We start from the raw sequence: 21877 nt of genomic DNA, 5'->3' as shown, positions 1-21877 counted from the left end.
TGAACACTGGAATGGTAGATGTTCAGAAGATAAATGTGCAAGTAGAGATACTGGGATGCAACGGAGCAAGATAAATAAATAAATACAGTATGGGGGTGAGGTCGTTGGATGGGCTATGTACAGGTGCAGTGATCTGTGAGCTGCTCTGACAGCTGGTGCTTAAAGCTAGTGAGGGTGATATGAGTCTCCAGCTTCAGTGATTTTTGAAGTTCATTCCAGTCATTGGCAGGAGAGAACTGGAAGGAAAGGCGGCCAAAGGAAGAATTGGCTTTGGGGGTGACCAGTGAGATATACCATCTGGAACGCGTGCTACGGGTGGGTGCCGCTATGGTGACCAGTGAGCTGAGATAAGGCGGGGCTTTATCTAGCAGGGACTTGTAAATCACCTGGAGCCAGTGGGTTTGGCGATGACTATGAAGCGAGGGACAGCCAACGAAAGCGTACAGGTCGCAGTGGTGGGTAGTATCTGGGGCTTTGAGGATAAAACATATGGCACTGTGATAGACTGCATCCAATTTGTTGAGTAGAGTGTTGGAGGCTATTTTGTAAATTACATTGCCGAGGATCTGTAGGATGGTCAGTTGTACGAGGGTATGTTTGGCAGCATGAGTGAAGGATGCTTTGTTCCGAAATAGGAAGCTGATTCTAGATTTAATTTTGGAAAGGAGATGCTTAATGTGAGTCTGGAAGGAGAGTTTACAGGCTAACCAGACACCTAGGTATTTGTAGTTGTCCACATATTCTAAGTCAGAACCATCCAGAGTAGTGATGCTGGACTGGCGGGCAGGTGCGGGCAGCGATTGGTTGAAGAGCATGCATTTAGTTTTACCTGCATTTAAGAGCAGTTGGATGCCACGGAAGGATAGTTGTATGGAATTGAAGCTCTTCTGGAGGTTAGTTAACACAGTGTCCAAAGGAGGGCCAGAGGTATACAGAATGGTGTCGTCTGCGTGGAGGTGGATCAGAGAATCACCAGCAGCAAGAGCGACATCATTTTTGTTTCATACAGAGAAGAGAATCGGCCTGAGAATTGAACCCTGTGGCACCCCCATAGAGACTGCCAGAGGTCTGGACAACAGGTTCTCCGATTTGACACACTGAACTCTTATCTGAGAAGTAGTTGGTGAACCAGGCAAGGCAATCATTTGAGAAACCAAGGCTGTTGAGTCTGCCGATAAGAATGTGGTGATTGAGAGAGTCGAAAGCCTTGGCCAGGTTGTTGGATACGGCTGCACAGTAATGTCTCTTATCAATGGCGGTGATGATATCGTTTAGGACCTTGAGCGTGGCTGAGGTGCACCCATGACCAGCTCTGAAACCAGATTCCAAAGCGAAGAAGGTACGGTGGGATTCGAAATGGTCGGTGATCTGTTTGTTAACTTGGCTTTCGAAGACATTAGAAAGGCAGGGCAGGATAGATATAGGTCTACAACAGTTTGGGTCTAGAGTGACTCCCCCTTTGAAGAGGGGGATGACCGCGGCAGCTTTCCTATCTATGGGTATCTCAGACGATACTAAAGAGAGTTTGAACAGGCTAGTAATAGGGGTTGCATCAATTTTGGCAGATAATTTTAGAAAGACATGGTTCAGATTGTCTTGCCCGTCTGTTTGTAGGGTTCCAGATTTTGCAGCTCTTTCAGAACATCAGCTATCTGGATTTGGGTGAAGGAGAAATGGGGAAGGCTTGGGCGAGTTGCTGTGGAGGGCTGTTGATCGGGGAAGGGGTGAGAGAGAGTGTTTCCTAGCCTCAGTGCATTGGGCAGCTGGGGGGAGGTGCTCTTATTCTCCATGGACTTTACAGTGTCCCAGAACTTTATTGAGTTTGTGCTACAGGATGCAAATTTCTGCCTGAAGAATATAGCCTCCTAACTGCCTGTGTATATTTGTTCCTATCTTCCCTGAAAAGTTGCTTATCACGGGGGCTATTCGATGCTAATGCAGAACGCCACAGGATGTTTTTGTGCTGGTCAAGGGCAGTCAGGTTGGGAGAAAATCAAGGGTTATATCGGTTCATGGTTAAAACATTTTTTAATGGGGCATACTTATGTAAGATGGAGAGGAAGGCACTTTTAAAGAATAACCAGGCATCCTCTACTGTCGGCATGAGGTCAATATCCTTCCAGGATACCCGGGCCAGGTTGATTTAGAAAGGCCTGCTCGCCCAAGTGTTTTAGGGAGCATTTGACAGTGATGAGGGTTGGTCGTTTGACCGCAGACCCATTACGGATGCAGGCAATGAGGCAGTGATTGCTGATATCTTGGTTGAAAACAGCAGAGGTGTATTTAGAGGGCAAGTTGGTTAGGATGATATCAATGAGGGTGCCCGTGTTTACGGATTTGTGGTTGTACCTGGTGGGTTCATTGATCATTTGTGTGAGATTGAGGGCATCAAGCTTAGATTGTTGAATGGCCGGGGTGTTCAGCATGTCTCAGTTTAGGTCACCTAGCATTAAAACAAACTCAGGGAGGAGGCTTCTAATGTTAACATGCATGAAACCAAGACTTTTACGCTTACAGAAGTCAACAAATGAGAGCACCTGGGGAGTAGGAGTGGAGCTAGGCACTGCAGGGCCTGGATTAACCTCTACATCACCAGAGGAACAGAGGTGGAGTGGGATAAGGGTACAGCTAAAAGCTATCAGAACTGGTCACCTAGTGCGTTCGGAACAGAGAGTAAAAGGAGCAGGTTTCTGGGCACGATAGAATAGATTCAAGGCATAATGTACAGACAGAGGTATGGTAGGATGTGAGTACATTGAAGGTAAACCGAGGCATTGAGTAATGATGAGAGAGATATTGTCTCTAGAGACGTTTAAACCAGGTGATGTCACCGCATATGTGGGAGGTGAAACTAGTTGGTTAAGGCATATTGAGCAGGGCTAGAGGCTCTACAGTGAAATAAGACAATCACTAACCAGGACTGTAATGGACAAGGCATATATTGATATTAGGGAGAGGCATGCGTAGCCTGGTGATCATAGGGGTCCAGTGAGTGGTTGGGCTGGCTGGAGACACGACGATTCAGACAACTAGTAGGCCGGGGCTAGCAAGCTAGCAGAAGGGCCTTAGAGGGACGTCTGGATGGAGGAAAAATCTGTTTTATCCTCCGTGTGCGGTGGCGTCGATAGAACCAGTCGTGATGGGTTAGTAGGGTTCCGAGTAGCAGAGGGGTCCAAGTCCAATTGGCAAAATAGGTATAGAGGACCAAGAAATTGTCCGATGGGTGTATACAGCTAACAGTCCAATATTCTCTAGACAGCTAGCGGGCTGCGGCTAGCAGATGGGCATTCAGGGGACGTCATGATGTAGGGGCCAGTTGAGTACCCCCTCGAGCAGATCACGTCGTAGTCCGGTCGTGAAGGACCGGCGGGGTTCCGTGCCCCGTACCGGCAGTAGAAGGTGTCCGGCTATTGTATCTCATTCTTATTGGGTATGACGCTACAAGCTTGGCACTCTTGTATTTGGGGAGTTTCCCCCTTTCTTCTCTGCAGATACTTTCAGGTTGGATGGGGAGTGTCGCTGCACAGCTATTTTCAGTTCTCTCCAGAGATGTCCGATCTGGTTCAATTCTGGGCTCTGGCTGGGCCACTCAAGTACATTGAGACTTGTCCCGAAGCCACTCCTGCGTTATCTTGGCTGTGTGCTTAAGGTCCTGAGTGATCTGGAGCAGATTTTCTTCAAGGATCTCTCTCTACTTAGCTCTTTATATAGGCAGGTGTGTGCTTTTCAAAATCATGTCCAATCAATTGAATTTACAACAGTTGAATCCCAATCAAGTTGTAAAACAACCGAGGTCACTTCTGGTGACTTTTTAAAAGGACATTCTACACCAAAATCAATTTAAATTAAATTATGGTGACACCATCCAAAATATAATTTTCCCTTTAAAAGCATTATAACCTGTATCTCAAGTAAATGCAACATTGCGTCATTCAATAAATAGGCTGCCCATCTGCATTTACCTGCATTGAAACCCCCCAAAATATTCTACAAATACATGTTTAAACTTGCCACTTCAGGTGTTTTTTCTGGATCAAAATGGGACTTATGTGGTGGGTGTGGTGGTGGGTGGACTTAGTCAATGATGCAGTCTCCGACCTAAAATTGTAGTGGCTCTCCTCTTGGCCGCAGAGACATTTGACTATTCCTAAAGATAATTTCCTATGAAAAATGAATGTTGCTTTTACATTGATAAAGTTTGATCATAAAGTTACTCGTCTCCCCAGTATCAAACACTTGGATTCAGGAGGCAGGATTATTAATGGTTTAGGGTGACATCATAATTTTAATACACCAACGGTAACATGATATTTTCTTCTCTAATTTAAATAAGTACCGTAACCAACATCAAAGAAGGAGTGGTTGCAGAGGGGTGTGATTTAAATAGCTATAGAGCTACTCTTCTGTTGGGAACATTTGACTGTAGGGTGTCAGTAAATACAATTAAATGTTTACCATATTCATCTATGGCAAAGATACTTATGTTTTCCCTTTTCATCTGTGTCTGTTGTTGGCTAGTTACTGGCTAGCTAGGTCTTCAGCCAGAATGGAACAAAGGGGGGCAAGGGTCATTCAAAACTCCAACACAGTTGTCATGTCAACACACCTGTTAGTGCTGCTGTGAACCACATCACAGAAGATGATCTTAGTTGTTTAAGTTTACACAGATTTTTTTTTTACAATCCCGATTTACAAAAAAATACATATTTACTAGGATATCTGAAAAGCCACAGCATGTTGATTGGTAATTCAACATGCTGTGCCTTTTCAGATATCCTAGTATGATGGTGGGTTAGGATAAAACATTTATATAGGTCAGTTATAAGGTCGGTGATGAGTACAAAGGGATAAAATCAGTTTACACTTTTTTAAACTCATGTTTAGTCTATGAGACCAGGCAAACACAGTAAAGTTAAATCCGGGTCACTCAAATTAGTATTATATGTTATGTTTGGTATGGTTACATAAGACCAGATGGTTACTTAAGGCAAAAATGAAAGTAGGGTGGTTGTTCTTGGTGAATGGGCAGGCATATAACGCGAATGTTTAGCAACCTGAAGGTTTAGATTTCAAATCTCATCACTGATAACTTTAGCATTTTAGCTAATTAGCAACTTTTCAACTATTTAAAAAACATGTGTTTGTTCTTTTTTTGAGAAATTGATACAGGGGAGACACTGACTCAGGCCGACTGTCTGTAGACCGTCAATGCGACTGTTGCACCTTTTCATCCTGCTATTCTTCCTCACATCTCTTCACCTTCTTTCACATTCTTCCATCTCTCTCTCGCTTTCTCTCTTGCTCTCTCGCTGTCCTCTCTAGATGTCTACAGAGCAGTTGGAGGCGTATGTCAACAGTCAGTTTGATGAGCTCCACCGGCTAGTTCGTCTGGAGGAGAAGAGGACCCTCCACCTAGTGGACCTGAAGGAAGCCTTCCTGACCGCCGCCGCCGCCGAGAAGATCGCTGAGATCACCGTCCACACCGAGCGGCTCCAGGAGGAGATGGCCTGTATCACGCAGCAGCTGGGCCAGCTGGACCAGGCCGAGGCACAGCCTGGAGCCGGAGTAGCCGCCCTAGCCCAGGGAGGACCATGCCCCAGACCAGCGGTGAGGCACCCCTCCCTTATACACCACCATTGTCAGGGTAGATGTTACCACTGTAGGCACTGATCTTGGATCAGTGCATCATTGGGTGTGTAACGCAGCACCGACCTTATAACTGACCTTATAACTGACCTATATAAATGTTTCATCCTAACCCACCATCATACTAGGATATCTGAAAAGCCACGGCATGTTGATTGGTAATTCAACATGCTGTGCCTTTTCAGATATCCTAGTATGATGGTGGGTTAGGATAAAACATTTATACAGGTCAGTTATAAGATAGGTTATAAGGTCAGTGCTGAGTACAAAGGGATAAAATCAGTTTACACCACTTTCTTAAACTCATGTTTAGTCTATGAGACCAGGCAAACACAGTAAATGTAAATCCGGGTCACTCAAATTAGTATTATATGTTATGTTTGGTATGGTTACATAAGACCAGATGGTTACTTAAGGCAAAAATGAAAGTAGGGTGGTTGTTCTTGGTGGATGGGCAGGCATATAAAGCGAATGTTTAGCAACCTGAAGGTTTAGATTTCAAATCTCATCACTGATAACTTTTGCATTTTAGCTAATTAGCAACTTTTCAACTACTTACTACTTTTTTAGCAACTTTGCAACTACTTAGCATGTTAGCTAACCCTAACCTCGCTAACGTTAGCCAGCTAGCTAAAGTTGGCCACCTAGCTAGATTTGCAACATATCATACGTTTTGCAAATTCGTTACATATTATATAATTTACAAATTCGTAACATGTAATACGAATTGTAATTCATAACATATCATATAAAATGGGTGATGGTTATCCACAAATTAATACAAACTATATGAAACGTAACATATGATACTAAATGGATTGTCCCGGATTTACCCACAGAATAATACAAAATGCCCTGAGACCAGGTTTTTTATTTGGGAAGCTGCTTGTGTAAAACTAGGGTGGGTTCTTAGATGTAAACATGTTTAGCACTGCATAGCTGGGGGCTTAAGTGTAACTATGTATGTCCTCTGGCTGCTTGTCAGGTACACACACACACACACACACACACACACACACAGAGAGAGACACCAGCTGGAAATACTCTTCTACATAACAATCCCTGCCAAGGTTACTTTCTCATACGCCCACACCATTATTCGCACACTCATACAGTGACACACTGACATTTACATACGTACACATTTACACACACATACACATATGTATTCTCACTCACTCACATGCACACACCCCATTCCCCTCCCCACCCACTCCTCCTCCCTCATACTAGTTAAAAGAAGGCTCTTATTTCTACAGGGGTAAATTAAAAGATCCTCCTGGCCCATTACTCAACTGCTATAGTTTAACTGTTGGAGACTGGACTATTGTCTTCCCTGGTGGAGCCTCTCAGGCATGAGCCAGTCAGGGTGGCTGGCAGTCAGGGAGAGACGGAGGGATGTAGTAATGGCTGTGGCCAGCCTGCAGATTGCTTTCCTGTGTGAAATGATCGGCTCGTGGTGGTCCGAGTTCATTAAGGGCCTAATTGAATGGTGATGGTTGCCCTGTTTGTTCTCTCCTGTAAGTCATTTCTGCTTTGAGTAATGCCCCGCTGTGACTTAGAGATGTCTATAGGAGCGAGAGAGAGAGAGACATGTACAGTGTTTGAGATGCCTTAGGGATATATGTGTGTGTATGATGAGGTACAAATAGAAACATTTGTGTGTGTGCAAGAGATACAAGATAGGGAACGAGTTAGAGAGAAGACCCTAATACCAATTTATACACACAATCTAATCACATTCTCGAGCGCGTTTCAGTTCTAGCCGTCTGTATTCTCTGATGTAGTGGCCCCACTATCTACTTACAAGATGGAAAAGATGCCAACTGCAGATCTGAGAGAGAAAAGCAACAGAAACGCACTGTATGAATACCAACAGACCAGCAACCACAAACCACATCTGAAAGAATAAGACTATGGAAATCATTTAGGATGGAATAATATCATCCCGATCATTATCCTTCCTCAAACCCCTCTCTAAAGCAAACTTCTCATAATTGAGATGAGTCCGCTTGCTTTAGATCAGGCAAACGTAGTGAATATTACTGGAAATGTTTGAAGGATTTTTAGGTAATCTATCACAAGACATCTAGTTTCCCTTTTGGGTACTTCGGATTATCACAGGTGTCTGTCATTTTCTCTGGCCCTCTGTTTTGCCTTTTCACATGTAAAATATATAACATGGTTTTTAAACAAAAAATAGAATGACAAAGCTGTAAAACCATTATCCTAAATATATACCATCAACTTAGTGAATGCCACTGGTGTTTAATATGAGGGCTTCAGCATGAATTGTACTATGTCAATATGTCTTTGTTGAAAATGTTTTGTCGCCAAACTGGTGGCAGTTTTGAAAAAAGTCAATAGTTGGAAGAGTTGCAGAGTTAATTGAAAGTAATGCCATTGTTGATTAGATGCTTTTTTTCATAAATTAGGCTATTTTCTATTGAACCATATGGTCTATCCTCCAGAAACTCATGGGAAATATGGACACAATTTAGAAAAATGAATACTATACATGAATAGTTTTTGAAAAGTTATTCAAGTTTAAATTACCAAAGTTACCATAGATTGTCATACATGACTTGTTAATTACCCAAATTATCTGATAGTTTTGCAATTTTAGGCAAAAACATTAACATAATCCCATAATTTATCCTATAAGATACATACTAGTTTGAGAAGTCCAGTGCATAAATGGAGAATGATGCTTGTGCGTGTGTGTTTGTGTTAATGCTCGCTAGGAAATTAGCCTAAATAGAGGTAAAGCTGATAAAGAATGGGCCAGCTGTTATGGCAGTTGCTGTGTACATTTATTACAGAATCAATGGGCTCCTGTTTTGCAGTGTAATCTACAGATCTGTCATTAAATCAATAGAGAGCGGGGCGGGCTGGCTGGTGGTAGGTAGGTAGGAAGGTAGGTAGGCAAGTAGCTCTACAGACGTACGCCCGCTGTGTTTACCCTCCAAACACCACCCACCATGATTACTGAGCACTGATCTGTCACCCCGGAGGAAATCATCCCTCAGCCTGTCTGACAGAACACACACACAAAGTCTCACATAGCACATGCACACAACCACACACATAGTCAGAGAATACACACACACACACACACTGCAGAACACACACAGCTAAGCATACAGACAAATACACACTGCAGAGCATAAACACACACAGCAAAGTGCACAGACTGGAATGATACCCATATAGATAGACAATCATGCACACTGACCCTCTCACATGCCGCAGTGCACCAATACACAGACTAACACGTTCCATTGAATTGTGTGAGATGTGTTTGCACTCATATGAATCTGTGTTAGTGTGCATACTAGAATGAGTGTGGCTGTTTGTTTGAGCAAGTTACAGTAGTTTCCTCATTTGTACATGCATGCCTGTGTGTGAGCAAGTGAGTGTTTGACATTAGAGAGTAGAAGCAGTGGGTACAATCATGTGTAAAGCCTCCTGGCCTCGGACAGGGTCCAATCAGCCATTAGCTTGTCATTAGATGCCCAGTGTGCTGACCGTGTTGACCCAGGCCTCAACCTGACCTGCTCCTAAACCAGACCAATCGTGTCAGATCTTTTCACATCAGAGCTGACCTGATTGGTCAAAAGTGAAAAAAAATCAGATTTCAATCAAATGTATTTATAAAGCCCTTTTTACATCAGCAGAGGTCACAAAGTCACAAAGAAACAAATCAAATGTATTTATATAGCCCTTCGTACATCAGCTGATATCTCAAAGTGCTGTACAGAAACCCAGCCTAAAACCCCAAACAGCAAGCAATGCAGGTGTAGAAACACAGCCTAAAACGCCAAGGCAATGCAGATGTAAAAGCACAGGAATTTGGCTGCCAGTCTAAACGCAGCCATAGAGAGAGAAATTAATGCCATCACTGTAGATATCACTGCATTGTCGGAACTAGAAGCACAAGCATTTCGCTACACTCGCATTAACATCTGCTAACCATGTGTATGTGACAAATACAATTTGATTTGATTTGACATTTCCCCAGTCTCAATCAGACCTGGGTTACTATAGTAAACTAGACCCCACCCATCTGGCCCACCCAGCCACAATATTTTCTTATTTTTACAATTGATTTTAATTCTGCACCTATTCAAATTAGATTTTAGTATCAAATAGTCCACTTTTAACTAAGTGGGAAGAAGGAGGGTAGTTCTGTTCATTGTGTCTTGATTGTGGACTACAGGAAAAGGTGGACCGAGCAAGCCCCCATTCTCATCGACGGGGCTGTAGTGGAGCAGGTTGAGAGCTTCAAGTTCCTTGGCGTCCAGATCACCAACAAACTAACATGGTCCAAGGACACCAAGACAGTTGTGAAGAGGGCACGACAAAACCTATTACCCCTCGAGACTGAAAATATTTGGCATGGGTCCTCAGATCCTCAAAAGGTTCGACAGCTGTATCATCGAGAGCATCCTGACGGTTTGCATCACTGTCTGGTATGGCAACTGCTCGGCCTCCAACCGCAAGGCACTACAGAGGGTAGTGCGTATGGCCCAGTACATCACTGGGGCAAAGCTTCCTGCCATCCAGGACCTCTTTATCAGGCGGTGTCAGAGAAAGGCCCTAGAAATTGTCAGATTCCAGCCACCCTAGTCATAGACATAGACTGTTCTCTCTGCTTCCGCATGGCAAGCGGTACCGGAGCTCCAAATCTAGGTCCAAGAGGCTTCTGAGCAGCTTCTTCCCCGAAGTCATAAGACTCTTGAACATCTAATCAAATGTCTACCCATATTATTTGCATTGCCCCTCCCTCTTCTACGCTGCTGCTACACTCTGTTATTATCTATGCATAGTCACTCTACCTACATTACATATTACCTCAGTTACCTCGACTAACCGGTGCCCCCGCACATTGACTCTACCGGTACCCCCTGTATATATCCTCGCTGTTGTTATTTTACTGCTGCTCTTTAATTCTTTTTTTTACTTTTATTTCTTTTTTTTAGGTTTTTTCTTAAAACATTGTTGGTTAAGGTCTTGTAAGTACGCATTTCACTGTAAGGTCTACACCTGTTTTATTCGGCGCATGTGACAAATAACAACATTTGATTTCATTTGTTTTAATGAAAAGGAGCCGAGAGATGGAGTTAGCAGGGCCCTCCAGGGGAAGCTATAGTATCGTACTGTCTTGTTAGTCTCTGCGGTTCTCCTCTATAGCTGGCGGCTGCATGGTGACTGAGGTGGCTGCTTGTGGCTGCTAATTAAAGTGTGAACAGTGTCTACTGTCAGAGAACTGATCCACCACTGGGCTCATTTACTCTCCTCTCATGTAACACACCGATATCTTTGAGAATAGCTTTTGATATGTGATGTCAGCTGTGTGATGTCTTGCCATCTGTGTAGATGTTTGATTGTGTCAGTGTCAACCACAGTGCTGTGTTATAGTCTCCTGTATTTAAACTGCTGTTTCTCTTGTCTTTTTCAGCAGCGCGACATTGAGGCCAGGCCAAGGTAAGACTGATTCACAACAACCTCTTTTATAGCATCTGGCAGAACTGGGAGAAAAGTACCCTTTTAAATCCCCACACTCAGGTGGTTTTACAGTGGGCTTACAGGGAGAGGGGATCAGTATGCGACACACATCCATGCTCACACGTACAGTAAACTCACACATGCACTCCTCTCTCACGCGCGCACACACACACACACACACACACACACACTTGTTTTACTATCCTTGTGGGGACCAAACAATTGATTCCCTTTCAAAATTCCTATTTTCCCTAACCTTAACTCCTAATACTAACCCAAATTGCAAACCTAAACCTAACAGACGTTGCTTTTACTGTCTTTGTGAGGACCAGAATTCCTCACAAGGATGATAAAACAAAGAAAGTGAGGACATTTCGCCGGTCCCCACAAGGAATAAGGCAATAGCCAAAATGTCCCCACTTTCCTTGTTTTACAATCGTTGTGAGGACTTCTGGTCCCCACAAGGATAGTAAAAGCTAAAAACACACACACACACACACACACACTTCTCTCTCCAGCCCTTGCACAGTGTCCCCCCCTCCTTTTCTCCTCCTCCCCTTTAGTACTGTATGTGTGTCACGTCCGTGGCCCAGCCAGGCAATTAGCTGCTCTAATCTCTGTCCCCGCTGGAATTAAATGCTTGAAAAGGTGACGACTTGCCCTCTTTAATCACACGGCAACACAGAATGACCTGCCCCTGTCCGCTTCATTGGACACTGGGCCGAGCCGGGCTGGATGCTGGAGAGACACACTGTCCACTAGTGTGTGGTCAAGCTGTAGTCTGATTATTGGGGGTCAACTCAAGCCTTCAGGTGGATCGACCGTGCTTCGGCAGCACGGTCTGTGTTGTAGTAAGCTGGTCTGGTAGGTAGTCGTGTAGGGGGTGTGTGTGTCTTCTCTGTCTGTCTGCCTGCCTACTATCTGTAAGTCTGTCTGTTCATCCTGTCGTCCATCTGTCCACCTGTCTCTCTCTTGTAAAGGTGTAGGTGTAACAGATAGCCTTTACCCAGTCACACACGTATTGATTACCTGACACTGACATGGATCTCAGAGGAGCTGCCTTCCCATCACCCCCTGCTGTGTCCCTTTGGTGTGTGTGTCTCTCCCGGCCTTGATGTCAGGCTGCCTCCACACCTCTCTCTCACACATACACGCACACACTCACTCGCTCGCTCAGTAAAGGTCTGAGACACAGGCAGTGCCTCTGTCTGCCTTTCTGAAATGTCAGCCTCAGTATATCCGGTGGGAAATAAATGCTTTATCTGAAAGGGACTTTGTGGTTGAATAAAGGTTAAAGAAGACAGTGTCTTTTAAGACAGACACCATCAACAAGCTTTGAACTAAAAGCTTTAGAGAAAGACAGACAGCTCTGTGTTTTATCTTTGGAATGTTGTTGGATTTTCAGAACAGATAAGTGATAACACAAATAACCAAATAGCAGCTACGGCAGGGAAACTGAATAAACACATCAATCAGCATTGCCTTGTTTTGTCACACACCTGCAGAATATGGAGCAAGTACATAGAGGAGTTGGAGTATTTGTTTTGGAGAAATGTACAATATTTGCAGATTCTAGTGTTTTGTTTTTAATGGCCCTGACCCAGCCATGGAGAGGCCCAGTATAACTGCCAGCTCAGGGGCTGTAACTGATGGGCCTGCCAATGGTAATGCTGAGACCCAAGCACAATCCACTACTCTCTATCCAGACCAGATGGCTGAGAATTGGGACCCCACGGTTGGATAACGCTTCTACAATGCCCTTGGTCAAGGTTAACCTAGATAGATAGATATCTAACACACACACATGCACACACTCTCTACCAGTCAAAGGTTTTAGAACACCTACTCATTCACAGGTTGTTGTTTTTGTTTTTTTACTATTTTCTACATTGTAGAAGAATAGTGAAGATATCAAAATTATGGAATGACACATATGGAATCATGTAGTAACCAAAAAAGTGTTAAACCACAGGATTCTGCAGCGATATGCCATCCCATCTGGTTTGCGCTTAGTGAGACTGTTTTTCTACAGGACAATGGCACAACACACCTCCAGGATGTGTAAGGGCTATTTACCAAGAAGGAGAGTGATGGAGTGCTGCATCAGATGATCTGGCCTCCACAATCCCCCGATCTCAACAAAATGTAGATAGTTTGGGATGAGTCTGACCGCAGAGTGAAGGAAAGCATCCAACAAGTGCTCAGCATATGTGGGAACTCCTTCAAGACGATTGGAAAAGCATTCCAAGGGAAGCTGGTTGAGTGAATGCCAAGCGAGTGCAAAGCTGTCATCAATGCAAAGGGTGGCTATTTGAAGAACCTCAAATATAAAATATATTTGGATTTTTTTAACACTTTTTTTGGTTACTACATGATTCCATATGTGCTATTTCGAGGTTTTGATGTCTTCACTATTATGCTACAATGTAGAAAATAGTACAAATAAAGAAAACCCCTTGAATGAGTAGGTGTTCTTATACTTTGAACGATAGTGTACACAAATGTATGCACACACTCATACATGTATGCACATACACTACTCTTTTCCATCTTCATAAAATGCTGTGGATGCAGAATTTAGCCCAGCTCCCTGCCTGGATGAAGGCATCAGATACCAACACGTATAAAACATAATGAAGCCTAATGCAAGAAGAACGGGAACTAAAGGAAGGAAGGAGAGAGGGAGGAAAGTGACTGGGAAAGTGGAGGGAATACATGTCTTTTTCATTTCTGTAGGGTTATAGCTTACAAGCTTACAATTGTTGTGAAGAAGGCTTCAGGGCGCCCAAGAAAGTCCAACAGACCGTCTCCTAAAGTTGATTCAGCTGCGGGATTGGGGCACCACCAGTACAGAGCTTGCTCAGGAATGGCAGCAGGCAGGTGTGAGTGCATCTGCATGCACTGTGAGGTGAAGACTTTTGGAGGATGGCCTGGTGTCAAGAAGTGCAGCAAAGAAGCCCCTTCTCTCCAGAAAAAACATCAGGGACAGACTGATATTCTGCAGAAGGTACAGGGATTGGACTGCTGAGGACTGGGGTAAAGTCATTTTCTCTGATGATTCCCCTTTCCGATTGTTTTGGGGCATCCGGAAAAAAGCTTGTCCAGAGAAGACAAGGTGAGTGCTGCCATCAGTCCTGTGTCATGCCAACAGTAAAGCATCACGAGACCATTCATGTGTGGGGTTGCTTCTCAGCCAAGGGAGTGGGCTCCCTCACAATTTTGCCTAAGAACACAGCCATGAATAAAGAATGGTACCAACACATCCTCAGAGAGCGACTTCTCCCAAACATCCAGGAACAGTTTGGTGACGAACAATGCCTTTTCCAGCATGATGGAGCACCTTGCCATAAAGCAAAAGTGATAACGAAGTGGCTATGGGAACCAAACATCGATATTTTGGGTGCATGACCAGGAAACTCCCCAGACCTTATTCCCATTGAGAACTTGTGGTCAATCCTCAAGAGGCGGATGGACAAACAAACACCCCACAAATTCTGACAAACTCCAAGCATTGATTATGCAAGAATGGGCTGCCATCAGTCAGGATGTGGCCCAGAAGTTAATTGACAGCATGCCAGGGCGGATTTCAGAGGACTTGAAAAAGAAGGGTCAACACTGCAAATATTCACTCTTTGCATCAACGTCATGTAATTGTCAGTAAAAGCCTTTGACACTTTTATTTTAATTTTATTTTATTTCACCTTTATTTAACCAGGTAGGCTAGTTGAGAACAAGTTCTCATTTGCAACTGCGACCTGGCCAAGATAAAGCATAGCAGTGTGAACAGACAACACAGAGTTACACATGGAGTAAGCAATTAACAAGTCAATAACACAGTAGAAAAAAAATGGGCAGTCTATATACAATGTGTGCAAAAGGCATGAGGAGGTAGGCGAATAATACAATTTTGCAGATTAACACTGGGGTGATAAATGATCAGATGGTCATGTACAGGTAGAGATATTGGTGTGCAAAAGAGCAGAAAAGTAAATAAATAAATAAAATAAAAAAACAGTATAAAAACAGTATGGGGATGAGGTAGGTGAAAATGGGTGGGCTATTTACCAATAGACTATGTACAGCTGCAGCGATCGGTTAGCTGCTCGGATAGCTGATGTTTGAAGTTGGTGAGGAGATAAAAGTCTCCAACTTCAGCGATTTTTGCAGTTCATTCCAGTCACAGGCAGCAGAGTACTGGAACGAAAGGCGGCCAAATGAGGTGTTGGCTTTAGGGATGATCAGTGAGATACACCTGCTGGAGCGTGTGCTACGGATGGGTGTTGCCATCGTGACCAGTGAACTGAGATAGGGGGGAGCTTTACCTAGCATGGACTTGTAGATGACCTGGAGCCAGTGGGTCTGGCGACGAATATGTAGCGAGGGCCAGCCGACTAGAGCATACAAGTCGCAGTGGTGGGTGGTATAAGGTGCTTTGGTGACAAAACGGATGGCACTATGATAGACTGCATCCAGTTTGCTGAGTAGAGTGTTGGAAGCCATTTTGTAGATGACATCGCCGAAATCGAGGATCGGTAGGATAGTCAGTTTTACTAGGGTAAGCTTGGCGGCGTGAGTGAAGGAGGCTTTGTTGCGGAATAGAAAGCCGACTCTTGATTTGATTTTCGATTGGAGATGTTTGATGTGAGTCTGGAAGGAGAGTTTGCAGTCTAGCCAGACACCTAGGTACTTATAGATGTCCACATATTCAAGGTCGGAACCATCCAGGGTGGTGATGCTAGTCGGGCATGCGGGTGCAGGCAGCGATCGGTTGAAAAGCATGCATTTGGTTTTACTCGCGTTTAAGAGCAGTTGGAGGCCACGGAAGGAGTGCTGTATGGCATTGAAGCTCGTTTGGAGGTTAGATAGCACAGTGTCCAATGACGGGCCGAAAGTATATAGAATGGTGTCGTCTGCGTAGAGGTGGATCAGGGAATCGCCCGCAGCAAGAGCAACATCATTGATATATACAGAGAAAAGAGTCGGCCCGAGAATTGAACCCTGTGGCACCCCCATAGAGACTGCCAGAGGACCGGACAGCATGCCCTCCGATTTGACACACTGAACTCTGTCTGCAAAGTAATTGGTGAACCAGGCAAGGCAGTCATCCGAGAAACCGAGGCTATTGAGTCTGCCGATAAGAATATGGTGATTGACAGAGTCGAAAGCCTTGGCGAGGTCGATGAAGACGGCTGCACAGTACTGTCTTTTATCGATAGCGGTTATGATATCGTTTAGTACCTTGAGCGTGGCTGAGGTGCACCCGTGACCGGCTCGGAAACCAGATTGCACAGCGGAGAAGGTACGGTGGGATTCGAGATGGTCAGTGACCTGTTTGTTGACTTGGCTTTCAAGACCTTAGATAGGCAGGGCAGGATGGATATAGGTCTATAGCAGTTTGGGTCCAGGGTGTCTCCCCTTTGAAGAGGGGGATGACTGCGGCAGCTTTCAATCCTTGGGGATCTCAGACGATATGAAAGAGAGGTTGAACAGGCTGGTAATAGGGGTTGCGACAATGGCGGCAGATAGTTTCAGAAATAGAGGGTCCAGATTGTCAAGCCCAGCTGATTTGTACGGGTCTAGGTTTTGCAGCTCTTTCAGAACATCTGCTATCTGGATTTGGGTAAAGGAGAACCTGGAGAGGCTTGGGCGAGGAGCTGCGGGGGGGCGGAGCTGTTGGCCGAGGTTGGAGTAGCCAGGCGGAAGGCATGGCCAGCCGTTGAGAAGTGCTTATTGAAGCTTTCGATAATCGTGGATTTATCGGTGGAGACCGTGTTACCTAGCCTCAGTGCAGTGGGCAGCTGGGAGGAGGTACTCTTGTTCTCCATGGACTTCACAGTGTCCCAGAACTTTTTGGAGTTGGAGCTACAGGATGCAAACTTCTGCCTGAAGAAGCTGGCCTTAGCTTTCCTGACTGACTGCGTGTATTGGTTCCTGACTTCCTGAACAGTTGCATATCACGGGGCTATTCGATGCTATTGCAGTCCGCCACAGGATGTTTTTGTGCTGGTCGAGGGCAGTCAGGTCTGGAGTGAACCAAGGGCTGTATCTGTTCTTGGTTCTGCATTTTTTGAACGGAGCATGCTTATCTAAAATGGTGAGGAAGTTACTTTTAAAGAATGACCAGGCATCCTCAACTGACGGGATGAGGTCAATGTCCTTCCAGGATACCCGGGCCAGGTCGATTAGAAAGGCCTGCTCACAGAAGTGTTTTAGGGAGCGTTTGACAGTGATGAGGGGTGGTCGTTTGACTGCGGCTCCGTGGCGGATACAGGCAATGAGGCAGTGATCGCTGAGATCCTGGTTGAAGACAGCGGAGGTGTATTTGGAGGGCCAGTTGGTCAGGATGACGTCTATGAGGGTGCCCTTGTTTACAGAGTTAGGGTTGTACCTGGTGGGTTCCTTGATGATTTGAGTGAGATTGAGGGCATCTAGCTTACATTGTAGGACTGCCGGGGTGTTAAGCATATCCCAGTTTAGGTCACCTAACAGAACAAACTCTGAAGCTAGATGGGGGCGATCAATTCACAAATGGTGTCCAGGGCACAGCTGGGAGCTGAGGGTGGCCGGTAGCAGGCGGCAACAGTGAGAGACTTATTTCTGGAGAGGGTAATTTTCAAAATTAGTAGTTCGAACTGTTTGGGTATGGACCTGGAAAGTATGACGTTACTTTGCAGGCTATCTCTGCAGTAGACTGCAACTCCGCCCCCTTTGGTAGTTCTATCTTGACGGAAGATGTTATAGTTGGGTATGGAAATCTCTGAATTTTTGGTGGCCTTCCTGAGCCAGGATTCAGACACGGCAAGGACATCAGGGTTAGCAGAGTGTGCTAAAGCAGTGAGTAAAACAAACTTAGGGAGGAGGCTTCTGATGTTGACATGCATAAAACCAAGGCTTTTTCGATCACAGAAGTCAACAAATGAGGGTACCTGGGGACATGCAGGGCCTGGGTTTACCTCCACATCACCCGCGGAACAGAGAAGGAGTAGTATGAGGGTGCGGCTAAAGGCTATCAAAACTGGTCGCCTAGAGCGTTGGGGGCAGAGGATAAGAGGAGCAGGTTTCTGGGCATGGTAGAATATATTCAGGGCATAATGCACAGACAGGGGTATGGTGGGGTGCGGGTACAGCGGAGGTAAGCCCAGGCACTGGGTGATGATGAGACACAACCTGTCTCTGGACATGCTGGTTGTAATGGGTGAGGTCACCGCATGTGTGGGAGGTGGGACAAAGGAGGTAACAGGGGTATGCAGAGTGGGTCTAGGGGCTCCATTGTGAACTAAAACAATTATAACTAACCTGAACAACAGTATACAAGGCATATTGACATCTGAGAGAGACATACAGCGAGGCATACAGTAATCACAGATGTTGAATTTGGAAAGCTAGCTAAAAACAGTAGGCGAGGCTAATCCGCTAGCACAACAAACAGCAGGTAAAATGGCGTTGACTAGGCAACGGGGCCGACAGGTAAGACAAACAAGCAGAAAGGAGTACCGTGATTAATGGACAGTCCAGCGTGCGTCAGCTATGTAGCCAAGAGATCAGTGTCCAGGGGGCAGTGGATGGGCAGGGGGGCTGGCGAGTTATCCAGGTTTTTTTTTTTTTTTTTTTTTTTTAAACTAACAATGACTAACTAGCTTGTAGCTAGTTAGCTGGTTAGCGTCTGGAGGTTCTTGAGTGTGTCATAAAAATAAAAATAAGAGTAAAAGTAATAGCGATTCCGTATCACATTGGGTGAGGCAGGTTTCCGGAAGGTATAAACAAATTAAAAATCAAAAAGAGATAGAAAGTAAATGGGGTCAGAGAGTGATTGGGACGCGGTGGTACAGACGGTTAGCAGGCCTGTGCTAACAAGCTAACAGTTCGTAGGCCCGAGCTAGACAAGGTAGCAGTTAGCGGACCGGAGCTTGACAAGCTAGCCGTTAGCAGGCCGAATTAGCAAGCAGGGAGATAGCGAGGGCTAGAGAGTTAACCTTTGGGGGATGTCGCGATGGGGTGAGTCTGTTTATTTATTCCTCTTCATGCGGTGAGCTGGAGATACAGCGATTCAGAAAGCTCGCGGGCCTTGGCCAGCAGATGGATCTTTGGCGATGTCGCAGCGGAAAAGCCTGTTGAAACCCCTCGGACGATTATGTCGGCGGACCAGTCGTGATGGATCGGCGGGGCTCCGTGTCGGCAGTAGAGGGTCAGTAGAGGGTCCAGGCCAATTGGCAAATTAGGTATTTTTGGACCTCTTCGGGTAGTCGGGAGATGGGCTTAGCTCGAGGCTAGCTCCAGGCTAACTGGTGCTTGCTCTGGGACAGAGACGTTAGCCAGGAGTAGCCACTCGGATTGCAGCTAGCTATTTACGATGATCCGGTATAAAGCTTCAGAGCTTGCGGTAGGAATCCGGAGATGTGGTAGAGAAAAAGCAGTCTGATATGCTTTGGGTAGATGTCGCGCTGGTGTCCTAGTTAGCGTTGAAGACCGCTAGCAGTGGCTAGCTAGTAGCTAGTTAGCGGCTAGCTTCTGATGAGGGTTCCGATTCTAAAGCATAGAAAAAGCAGATCCGTACCACATTGGGTGATGCGGGTTGCAGGAGAGTATATTCAGCCTGTGGTTGGGAAGTGAGATTAAAATATGTACGAAATATATACGGAAAAAAAAAGAGGAAAAAACTATATTTACACTATACAGGACGGGACAAGACAAAACACACGTCCGACTGCTACGCCATCTTGGATTACCAAGGCTTATGAAATGCTTGTGATTATACTTCATTGTTCCATAGTAACATCTGACAAAAATATCTAGACACTGAGGCAGCAGACTTTTTGTGAAAATTCTCAAAACCTTTGGCCACGACTGTACTCTTCTCTCCATAGCTTCCTCTCCCCTGTGTTAGTGAGGTGTTAGTGATGAGCCTCTCTCCCTAGTCCCCTCTCCCCAGTGTTAGTGAGGAGCCACTCTCCCTAGTCCCCTCTCCTCAGTGTTAGTGAGGAGCCTCTCTCCCTAGTCCCCTCTCCTCAGTGTTAGTGAGGAGCCTCTCTCCCTAGTCCCCTCTCCTCAGTGTTAGTGAGGAGCCACTCTCCCTAGTCCCCTCTCCTCAGTGTTAGTGAGGAGCCTCTCTCCCTAGTCCCCTCTCCTCAGTGTTAGTAAGAGCCTCTCTCCCTAGTCCCCTCTCCCCAGTGTTAGTGATGAGTCTCTCTCCCTAGTCCCGTCTCCTCAGTGTTAGTGAGAAGCCTCTCTCCCTAGTCCCCTCTCCTCAGTGTTAGTGAGGAGCCTCTCTCCCTAGTCCCCTCTCCTCGGTGTTAGTGATGAGCCACTCTCCCTAGTCCCCTCTCCCCAGTGTTAGTGATGAGCCTCTCTCCCTAGTCCCCTCTCCCCAGCGTTAGTGAGGAGCCTCTCTCCCTAGTCCCCTCTCCCCAGCGTTAGTGAGGAGCCTCTCTCCTAGTCCCCTCTCCCCAGTGTTAGTGAGGAGCCTCTCTCCCTAGCCCCCTCTCCAGTGTTAGTTCTACATAGACACAGGTCATGACCATACTTGTCATCTGACTCTAATCGCACAATTGAAGCCTCTTTATGAACTTGGTCATGGTTTGCCTGTTTGTGTGCTAATGATGTATTATGCGATTCTCTTTAATTGAATCAATTTATATCCTACCAAGAGGTGCCATTGCCCCCCTTGCACATCTCTCACATAATACACCACACACACACATTGATTTGGTTAATGGTTTCTCATCATCCTCCCTGAGCCCCCTTGAAATAACTCTTCCCTGATCAGAGAGTGGTGTTGGTTTGGGAGATGGTAGGCCCACTGATCAATAGTTTGTGTGTGCGCATGGGTGTGTGTTAGTTTGTTCTGATCGATGGAGGAACAGGAGAGGTGCTTAGCGTCTCCACACACACCTCCTCAAAGCATCCTGGGACAGCAGGGGATGGGCCATAAACGGTTCATTTCACAGAGCCAATGTGTCTCCCTGGAGAATATAGGAGGATTGGAGAGAAAAGAGAGAAAGGGGGAGAGGGACAGCAAAATAGGTGAGATGGAGGGGGAGTGCATGAGAGGGAGGGAGGGAGAGAGAGACAGAGACATTGTGCAACCTTGCAAATGAGAAGGGTGAGTTGTACTAAAGAAAGGAAATGAAACATCCCAATCGATGGAGTCTCTACATCTCTAAAAGTTGATCATTGCTTGCATTTTTAGATTGTTTTTCACCCTGGGTGAGTTGCAAGTTATGCTAGACAGGTGGTCCTTAAGGGACGAAGATTAGGAGAGCAGGGTTTCTGTTAGTTTTCTGATAAAAAGAGAGGCTGGACATTCACTAAGGCCTATGCCACCAGAATCTTCAATAATTTTGGTAATTAACAGAATCTATGGCAGTCTACCAAATGTATGTACTTCTGTTTTTGAGCTGTTCTTGTCTATTAATGTTCTGTACTATTTCATGTTTTGTGTGGACCCCAGGAAGAGTAGCTGCTGCTTTTGCAACAGCTAATGGGGATCCTAATAAAATACCCCAAAAATACCAAATCATAACTTTGGTAATTTATACTTGAATAACTTTTTTTTTTAAATGTGTTCATATACAGTACCAGTCAAAAGTTTAGACACACCTACTCATTCAAGGGTTCTTCTTTATTTTTGCTATTTTCTACAGTGTAGAAATGATGAAATAACACATATGGAATCATGTAGTAACCAAAAAAGTATTAAACAAATCCAAATATATTTTTGATTCTT

At 45.2% G+C, this 21877-nt stretch overlaps 1 protein-coding gene across 5 annotated transcripts in view; it reads left to right on the top strand.

Moving 5' to 3' along the window:
• The window catches only part of LOC115109514 (tripartite motif-containing protein 44-like), an 82935-nt gene that overhangs the window by 21062 nt on the left and 39996 nt on the right, over positions 1–21877 (top strand). For 3 of the 5 annotated variants that reach the window (XR_010461124.1, XM_065009794.1, XM_029634472.2), the window contains exons 4-5: positions 5323–5607; positions 11108–11133. Coding sequence is in view for 4 of the 5 variants with exons in the window: in XM_065009794.1 (XP_064865866.1) it covers positions 5323–5607; positions 11108–11133 (311 nt within the window). In the remaining variant the exon portion in view is untranslated. The remainder of the gene's footprint in view (positions 1–5322; positions 5608–11107; positions 11134–21877) is intronic. The other 2 variants (XM_065009795.1, XM_029634475.2) reach the window with 1 other exon arrangement.

This window comes from Oncorhynchus nerka, linkage group LG25 (assembly GCF_034236695.1).
Source record: "Oncorhynchus nerka isolate Pitt River linkage group LG25, Oner_Uvic_2.0, whole genome shotgun sequence".
NCBI lineage: Eukaryota > Metazoa > Chordata > Actinopteri > Salmoniformes > Salmonidae > Oncorhynchus > Oncorhynchus nerka.
This window is presented reverse-complemented; position numbering and strand designations above follow the sequence as displayed.